Source organism: Triticum aestivum, chromosome 3B (genome assembly GCF_018294505.1).
Source record: "Triticum aestivum cultivar Chinese Spring chromosome 3B, IWGSC CS RefSeq v2.1, whole genome shotgun sequence".
In the NCBI taxonomy this organism is placed as follows: Eukaryota; Viridiplantae; Streptophyta; class Magnoliopsida; order Poales; family Poaceae; genus Triticum; species Triticum aestivum.
In genome coordinates, this window is record NC_057801.1 from 563,335,301 (window position 1) to 563,345,186 (window position 9,886).

At 53.9% G+C, this 9,886-nt stretch overlaps 1 protein-coding gene across 2 annotated transcripts; it reads left to right on the forward strand.

Moving 5' to 3' along the window:
- The first annotated feature begins 2,517 nt into the window (after positions 1–2,517).
- LOC123065737 (uncharacterized) lies at positions 2,518–4,453 on the forward strand. 2 transcript variants are annotated; one of them, XM_044488961.1, is made up of 2 exons: positions 2,518–4,017; positions 4,248–4,453. In XM_044488961.1, exons 1-2 carry the CDS (start codon positions 2,604–2,606, stop codon positions 4,283–4,285), a joined length of 1,452 nt encoding a protein of 483 aa, XP_044344896.1. In that variant the 5' UTR covers positions 2,518–2,603; the 3' UTR covers positions 4,286–4,453. The 2 variants fall into 2 exon arrangements, with proteins under 2 accessions (XP_044344896.1, XP_044344897.1); XM_044488962.1 differs by having other exon boundaries at positions 2,518–4,008.
- Positions 4,454–9,886: the final 5,433 nt, after the last annotated feature.

Here is a 9,886-nt window from a genome sequence, read left to right on the forward strand (position 1 = left end):
CATATTCCTTCGACTATGAGATTATGCAACTAATGCTGGAGGAATACCTTGTGTGCTATCAAATATCACAACATAACTGGGTGATTATAAAGATGCTCTAAAGGTATATCCGAAGGTGTTTGTTGAGTTGACATAGATCGAGATTAGGATTTGTCACTCCGAGTATCAGAGAGGTATCTCTGGGCCCTCTCGATAATACACATCACAAGCTTGCAAGCAAACGACTAAGGAGTTAGTCACGAGGTGATGTATTATGGACCGAGTAAAGACTTGCCGGTAATGAGATTGAACTAGGTATGAAGATACCGACGATCGAATCTCGGGCAAGTAACATATCGATGGACAAAGGGAATTACGTATGTTGTCATAACAGTTCGATCGATAAAGATCTTCGTAGAATATGTAGGAGCCAATATGGGCATCCAGGTTATGCTATTGGTTATTGACCAGAGAGGTGTCTCGGTCATGTCTACATAGTTCTCGAACATGTAGGGTCCGCACGCTTAACTTTCGGTGACGATATAGTATTATATGAGTTATGTGATTTGGTGACCGAATGTTGTTCGGAGTCCCGGATGAGATAACGAACATGACAAGGAGTCTCAAAATGTTCGAGAGGTAAAGATTTATATATACGACGATGGTATTCAGACACCAAAAGTGTTCCGGAGGGTACCGAATACATATCGGATCACCGGAAGGGGTTCCGGGCACCCCCGGCAAAAGATATGGGCCTTATGGGCCAAGAGGGTAAACACACCAGCCACAAGGGGCTGGTGCACCCCCCATATGGGCCGGCCAAGGTGGAGAAGGAAAGGGGAAGAAGGAAAGGAAAGAAAGGGAATAGGATTCCCCCTTCCTTCCCCCTTCCCCCTCTTTCCTTCCCCCTCCGATAAACATGGCAGGGGGCGCGGCCAAGGGCAGGAGCCAATTAGGATTCAGACCTGCTTGGGGCGCCCCTTGGCCTCTCCCCTCTCCCTCCCACCTATATATATGAGGAGGGGGCGCCTAGCACACACTAGACATTATCTTAGCCGTGTGCGGCGCCCCCTCCACAGCTTACGCCTCCGATCATTATTTCGCAGTGCTTTGATGAAGCCCTGCAGAGATCATTTCACCGTCACCATCACCATGCAGTCATGCTGATGGAACTCATCTAATACCTTGACATCTTGCCGGATCAAGAAGGCGAGAGATGTCACCGAGCTGAACGTGTGCAGAACTCAGAGGTGTTGTATGTTCAGTACTCGATCGATGGATCGCGAAGAAAGTTTGACTACATCAACCGCGTTGTGAAATGCTTCCGCTTACAGTCTACGAGGGTACGTAAACACACTCTCCCCCTCATTGTTATACATCTCCTAGATAGATCTTGCATGAGCGTAGTAATTTTTTTGAAATTGCATGCTACGTTACCCAACAGTGGCATCACGAGCCAGGTCTATGAGTAGATGATATGCACGAGTAGAACACAAAGAGTGTGGGTGGTGATCGTCATACTGCTTACCACCAATGTCTTATTTTGCGGTATTGTTGTATGAAGCGGTCCAGACCAACCTTCCATGATGTGACGCCCGGATGATCAAGCTACAGTAATCCTCTGCTCATGATGCCACATCACCACGATTACTATTGTTAAACTCGTATTGGTTCGAAACCGGTTCAAATTCAAAATTTAAAGATTAAATCAATCAAATAAAGTTTTCGAATGTCAAAACAAAAATGTTCGCTTTGTTGCAAATATTCACTAGCTAATTATCATGTGGCAACCAACATCATTTGGCTCTCCCTTTAATCCCTAGGAAAATATAAAGTGGCCCAACGGCATATTAATTGGCTTATTCAATTTCCAAAATGCTTGAACAATTCCGTTGGCTCTAAAACTTTTTATGCGACACCACAATGTTGTTCTAAAATTGTGTGCCAAATTTCAAGTTGACTAAATTCATTTTTATCACTCAAATAAATACAAACAGTGGCTAACTGAATTAAAAAAGGGGGGGGGGAATAGAAAATGGATGACCACAGTACTTTTGGCCCAGCCCACACTCCCACTTACCCCCTTCCTCTCGCTACAGTACAGGAGGCAGGGCGTGCCGGCCATCCTCGGCGCCATGGCCATGGTGGCAGCCATCCACCACCTCCCCGACGACCTACAAGTACCCCCCCCCTTGGTCGAACCCTAACCTCTCCTCCCTCCCCCTCGCGCCGTAGCTCTTACCCTCGCAGACGCTCGAGCCCTCGGCGCCATGGTCTCCAACGTCCACGTACCTACCGAGCTCCCCGCGCCCAGCCACCTCATCCGCGAGCTTCGTCGACGTCCACTCCTTCGACTGTTGGAAGTCTACTACACGCACACCGGCAGAGGGCCAACGGCCTTGACCTCTTCTCTCCGTCAGTTCAGCAGGCTCGTGCACTTCGTGGGCACGCCCACCTCGCATGCACGGCATGCTCGGCCACGGCCTTGTACACGTTCTCTCCCTCACCCCCTTGTACCTCTGCATGTATAAATACCCCTGTGATATGTGAATACAAGTGTGCGATGAGTTCAGTCATTCAACTTGGTACCTGAGCAGTTCCGATCCCAACCCCACGCTTCCGCCATGAATCGCCTGCTCCGCCGCTCCCGCTCCGCTGACCTCGACGCGGCGGCCAACCTCCCTCCTTTAGTTCCTCTTGCTGCCGTCCCACCCGCCCATGCAGCTCCCGGCGCGGGCCTCCATCCTCGGGCTCCGGCGCCCGCCCCGGTGCGCCACGTCAATGTCGCACCCGCCGCGCCTGCGGCCGTTCGGGCGGCCCCTCCTGCGGCTCCCCTTCACCACGGCGTCGGCCGTGAGCTCATCCCCTGCCTCGACAACGCGGGTGCACCGGCGCCGGCGCCAGCCGACGGTCTCCCTCCCACCATCACGCACTTCCTGCGGTTCAAGCTCGACCTCGCCGTGGGTAACTACTCCAAATGGCGCCACCTCTTCTATTGTATTCTCTGCAAGTACAATGCGCAGCAGCATGTAGATGAAGACCGGGACCCCGCCCACGAGGATGCAGTGTGGCGAAACGACGATATAACCATCGTCTTGTGGATGTCCTCCACGATTTCTGATGAGTTGTACGACGTCGTGGTGTCCCCTCCGAACATTCCCACGGCGCACCAAATCTGGCACACCCTCCGGCTGTTCTTCCTCGACAACCAGGCCGGTCGAGCGATCCATCTCTCGGCTGAGTTCCGCAGCACGGTGCAGGGGGACCTGACTGTGGCCGAGTACGCCCGCCGTCTACAGACGCTGGCGGCCGCGCTCGCCGACGTCGAGGAGCCCGTCACCGACCGCACCTTGACGCTCCAGTTCATCCACGACCTCAGTCGTCGGTTCCACGTGCTCGCGACGGTCCTGCCGTTGCAGGTGCCGTTCCCCAACTTCGCGCAGGCCCGGTCGCGCCTCCTTCTTGAGGAAATCACACAGAACGAGCGCGCTCGGGCTGACGGGCGCTCGGACGGCGCCACCGCGCTCTCCATCGGCAACACCTCTGGAGGCTCCTCCGGGGGCGCTCGCGGCGATCGCAACGTCTCCGGCAACCAGGCGGACAAGGGGAAGGCCCCCGCCGAGCCCTCCTCCGGCGGCGATCGTGGTCGTGGCCGCGGGCGCGGGCGTGGTCGTGGCCGCGGGCACCCCGGCGCTGGCAGCAGCTCCACGGCTCCGGCAGGGCGCGGCTCTCCTCAGCAGCCGCTGGGCGCCCATCCATGGATGGGGTACTTCGCCCCATACGGGAGCCCCTTCCCACCTCCGCAGCAGCCGCGCGCGCCCTGGACCGCGCCCAACTCCGCCGGTGTCCTAGGGCCACGTCCTGGCCAGCACCATCAGGTCTACAACGCCGGCGCGTCGAGCTCCTCCAACCCCGCCCCCTGGGACAACTACGCCGCCCTCCATGCTGCCCTCAACAACATCGCGCACCAGCAGCAGCACGGCTCCGGCGAGTGGTTCCTCGACACTGGAGCAACTTCCCACGTCACCGGTGAGACGGGTAATCTCTCCCAACTGTCTTCTGCACTTGCGCGTTCTTCCAATAGCATTGTCGTCGGTGACGGTTCCCGGATTCCTGTAGTTGCCGCCGGCTCCACCCGCCTAGGCTCTTTCTCCCTCAACGATGTTCTTGTCTCCCCCACGATTATTAAGAATCTCATCTCCGTCCGTCGTTTTACTCGCGACAATTCTTGTACAATTGAGTTTAACCCATTCGGTTTTGTTGTGAAGGACCTCAAAACCCGGCGCATCCTAATGACGTCCAGTAGCCATGGAGACTTATATCCGTTCTTCAGCTCCAGCGCAGTCCAGCAGATCCTCTCCGTCGATGGCAGCTTGTGGCATCAACGCCTTGGGCATCTTAGCAGTAGTTCCCTTTCAGTCTTAGCTAAAACTTTTCTTCAATCACCATGTAATAGAGATAGTTTGAATTCCCATATTTGTGAATCCTGCCAATTAGGCAAGCAATCAAGATTACCTTTTTCATCCTCTCGCTCGTGTACTACTGCTCCCTTCGATTTGATACACTGCGACCTCTGGACCTGCCCCGTTCCTAGCGTATCTGGTTACCAATTTTACCTTGTCATCCTTGATGACTTCTCTCAATTTTCGTGGACTTTCCCATTACGTGCTAAATCTGATACGTCCATTACCTTACTCCGTTTCTTCGCATACGTAGTAATACAATTTCATGTACCCATCAAATGCATACAGTGCGACAACGGCGGTGAGTTTCTCACCACCTCACTCCGTGATTTTCTCTCTTACCGGGGTTCCTCTCTCCGCCTCTCTTGTCCGTATACTTCGCCTCAAAACGGTAAAGCTGAAGGCATGATCCGCACAACAAATGACGTGCTCCGCACCCTCCTTCTCCACGCACATCTTCCTCCCAACTTTTGGGTCGAGGCTCTCTATACAGCTACACACCTACTCAACCGGCGACCGTCATCCACCATCCATAACGACATGCCCTTCTTTCGACTCTACGGCCTGTATCCCACATACGATCATCTCAGAGTCTTTGGGTGTCTTTGTTTTCCCAATGTATACCCCACCACCGAGCGTAAACTTTCGCCGCGTGCTGTTCGCTGTGTGTTCATTGGATATCCACTTGAGCATAAGGGATACCGTTGCCTTGATCTCAACACCCCACCTGCCGCCCGCGGGATCGGCGCCCCCCAGCCCGCCCTCCACCCCGCGCTCCCCAGCCAGCGCCATGCCACCCGACGCCGCGCCAGAGCTCACCACTCCCACCTCCAGCCGCGCTGACCCCGCGTCTCCTGCCGCAACCCCCATTCCCACCGCCTCGGCCAGCTCGCCAGCGCCACCTATCCCGAAACTCCCGCCCAGGGCCGTTCCTACCGATCCACCCGCCAATCTGCACAATATGCGCACCCGTGCCAAATCGGGATTCCTTCTTCCCAAAAATCAGCTCAGCCTGCATGCCTCTGCGTCCACCATTAGTCCTATCCCCTCTTCCTACCGAGCGGCTTTGAAAGATCCCAACTGGCACCGTGCTATGCTAGAGGAGTTTAACGCGCTTTTGCAGAATAACACTTGGGATTTGGTTGCTCGTCCTGCAGGTTCTAACGTGGTTACATGGAAGTGGATATACCGGCACAAATTTCATCCGGACGGCTCCCTGGCTCGCTATAAAGCTCGTTGGGTGCTCCGAGGGTTCACGCAGCAAGCCGGCGTCGACTACGGCGAGACTTTCAGTCCCGTGGTCAAACCGGCGACGATCCGCACCGTGCTCAGCATCGCTGCCGGACGTTCTTGGGCGATCCACCAGCTCGACGTCAAGAACGCCTTCTTGCACGGGCACCTCGCCGAGACGGTCTACGCGCAACAACCCTCCGGCTTCATCGACACCGCCAACCCCACCAGTGTGTGCCGCTTGAACCGCTCGCTGTACGGGCTGAAACAAGCGCCGCGGGCGTGGTTCTCCCGGTTCACCACGTACCTGCTCCAACTCGGCTTTGTGGCATCTCGGTCCGACTCTTCTCTGTTTATCCTCCGTCGTGGCACACAACTAGCTTACCTACTGTTGTATGTCGATGACATTATCCTCACCGCGAGCGCCACTTCTCTCTTCCAGTCCATCATCTCCTCGCTCCACCAGGAATTCGCCATGTCCGACCTCGGGCCGCTGCATCATTTTCTTGGCATTAATGTCATCTCCACCACCGCTGGCCTCTTTTTGTCCCAAGAACAGTATGCCTTGGAGATAATTGATCGGGCAGGGATGTTAAACTGCAAACCCATATCCACTCCAGTGGACACGCATGCAAAACTTCCAGCTGATGCTGGCCCATTATTCCACGATCCTTCGTTGTACAGAAGTCTCGCCGGTGCACTCCAGTATATCACTCTCACCCGCCCTGACCTCTCCTACGGAGTTCAGCAGTGTTGCCTCTTCATGCACGCTCCCCGTGACTCGCACTTTCAGCTGCTCAAGCGCATCCTGCGCTACCTTCGTGGCACCACACATCTCGGGCTGCAGTTCCACCGGTCTGCTTCCACAGAGCTCGTCGCGTACTCCGACGCCGACTGGGCAGGGTGCCCTGACACCCGCCGCTCCACTTCGGGGTATTGCGTGTTCCTCGGTGGCAACCTTGTGTCGTGGTCCTCGAAGCGGCAACACACCATCTCCCGTTCTAGCGCGGAGGCCGAGTACCGCGCCGTCGCGCACGCCGTCGCCGAGGCCGTCTGGTTGAGACAACTCCTTGGGGAGCTACATCAACCCCCGGCGCGTGCCACGGTTGTCTATTGCGACAACGTGAGTGCGATGTACATGTCCACTAACCCTGTCCAGCACCAGCGTACAAAACACGTGGAGATCGACTTGCACTTCGTCCGGGAGCGTGTGTCGCTCGGCAGGTGCGTGTCCTCCATGTCCCAACGAGCTCTCAGTTCGCCGACGTCTTCACCAAAGGGCTGCCGACGAGCATCTTCCTCGACTTCCGGTCCAACCTCAACGTTCAGGAACCCCACGTTTCGGCTGCGGGGGGCTGTTGGAAGTCTACTACACGCACACCAGCAGAGGGCCAACGGCCTTGACCTCTTCTCTCCGTCAGTTCAGCAGGCTCGTGCACTTCGTGGGCACGCCCACCTCGCATGCACGGCATGCTCGGCCACGGCCTTGTACACGTTCTCTCCCTCACCCCCTTGTACCTCTGCATGTATAAATACCCCTGTGATATGTGAATACAAGTGTGCGATGAGTTCAGTCATTCAACTTCGACTACATCCACCAATTGGAACCGGGAGCCCCTGCATCGACGGGATCGACACCTTCTTATTCCTCGGGCACCAGCGCCTGCGCCGTCGATCCGCCCCCTCTGCTGCTCCTAAGCCATCGCCGAGCCACCCTTGTGCTCCCCGGTGAGCACCACATCGATTCCCCCTGTTTCCCCTTTGATTCCATCGCCATAGACGTTGTGCGCCGCCTCCGCCCGAGCTCGTGCTCACCGCAGCGAACCCGCGCCCCGGGCTCCCCTGCCTCGTGCCCTGACCGCTCCAGGCTGCGCGCCCCCGCGCGCCAGCGCCCGCCTGGGCCGCGCCCTGCTCGGCCGCTGTTACCTTATGCTGCTTGCTGCTGCCTCTGCGTGCTACCGCTGCTTGCTATTGCTGCTACTGCTCACGGCTGCTCTTGCCACGTTGCTGTTCTGCTGCCTTGCCGCTGCTATGCCGCCGCTGCTGTGTTGCTTGCTGCTTCTGCTTAGCTCCTACCACTGCTCGTGCTTCTGTTGCCGTTGCTACTACAGCCGGCCATGGCTGAGCGCCTATGTGTGTTGAGGGTGTGCGTGATGTGTGTGTACGTGAGAAGAGCAGCATTGTTTTTTTTTTTGACGGGAAGACTTTCATGACTAGCTTTATTAATTCAAATAATATAGCAATAAAACTAGGGGGTGTGTCCAACCACAGATTAGGAGGATCAACACGGCCCTGTTGGGCTAGCACATGCGCTACCATATTAGATTCCCTATTACAATGCTCGATTAAAACCTTCCCGAAATCTTCCATAAGGCTACGACAAATATCAAGTAAAGGGCCAGCTACCATAGAATGACCAGAGTTTGTGTTTAGAGATTCCACCACGGTTAAATTGTCCATCTACACCAGGAGCGAATTAATGCCAAGAGTTGCAGCTAATTTCAGTCCCTCTACTAGAGCCGCTGCTTCCGCTGATTCAATATCTGCTGCATGTTCCAGTTTAGCGGTAGAAGCACCTACGAACGCCCCCAGGTGATCCCTGATAACGGCACCACATGAACCTGTATGATCCTCATCAGAAAAGGATGCATCGACATTCAAAATTACTTGGCCTAGCAATGGTTTTCTCCATCTGTTCACGCGTGCAGCAGGGTTAGGCTTTACATTTGCTCGGACAAAGTTCAGTGTAAGTGCGTGAATTGCCGGGCCTGTTCGCTCGGGTGTCTGGACTTCTTCGTTCTTCGACAGTTGGCGCCGCTGCCACCACAAATACCAACTGGGGGCAGCAATTATCTCTGGTAATTGGATCACGCCCAAGTACTGCACCTGATTAGTTGGTTCGCAGAGTAAACTCTCAAGGATCTCTGCCCCTGATCGGTGAGGAATGGATGCACGTGCAATGATTTCATATAGCCCGAGTGATCTCCAAACCTCCTGTGCTCTGCTACATGCGAATAGTGCATGAGCCACGTCCTCAACCTGAATCTGGCACACCGGACATTGGCCTGAAGTTGCAATATGCCTGTTTGCTAGAACTCCCATGCAAGGTATCGCATTATGCATGCACCTCCATACAAAGATTTTGACCTTACCAGGCATTTGCAGGTTCCATATTTTCTTCCAGATTGGGTGAGACGAAGAACCACTAAGACCATCTGAAGGAGTTCGACTCAAGTAACTGTCCTCCCACTGCCTATAATAGGCCGATCTCACACTGAATATCCCTGATTTAGTAAGGTGCCATGCAATGTAATCTTCCGTCTGCTGGTGATGAATCGGGATTTGTAAAATTCTTTCCGCATCAATATGCCAGAAGTTGTCCCTAATGAGGTCTTCATCCCAAGCACCAGTAATCGGATCGAAAAATTCTTCTACTCTCGTGAGCACTCTATTACCACGAACTGTGATGATTTTCCTTGAAGAACTATTCGGTATCCAGCAATCCTCCCAAATGTTTATTTTGCTTCCATTACCAACTCTCCATATGCAGCCCTTTTTAAACGTTTGAACACCAGCCCATATACTCTGCCACACATATGACGATCCTTTTTTTAACTGGCAATTTAAGATGTCACCCGTGGGGAAATACTTGGACCTCAAAACCTTGGCACAAAGTGAGTCATAGTTTTCAACTAGCCGCCAACACTGTTTGGCAAGCATTGCGAGGTTGAAGCTATTGATGTCACGAAAGCCTAGACCCCCTCTGTCCTTAGGCACACACATCTTCCACCAAGCAAACCAATGCATTTTGCGCTGGTTTTCTCCATCACCCCACCAATAATGCGATATGGCATCAGTGATTCCCTTACAATCTTTTTCCGGAAATTTGAATACACTCATCGCATAAGTCAGTATGGCTTGGGCCACCGCTTTTATCAATGCCTCTTTTCCACCATATGAAAGTGTTCTCTTTTTCCATCCATTAACTAGCTTCTGTATTCTCTCAATCAAGTGTTTAAAACAGTCAACTCGATCAACACCAATCATGGAAGGCAGACCCAGATATTTATCGAAAAGGGATTCTGTCATAATATCAAGTATTTGGCATATCTCCACTTTGGATTCCACATCTGTATTCGGGCTGAAAAAAATTGAGGACTTTGCTTTACTCACCATTTGTCCCGAGGCTGCACAGTAGTTGTCTAGGATCCTCT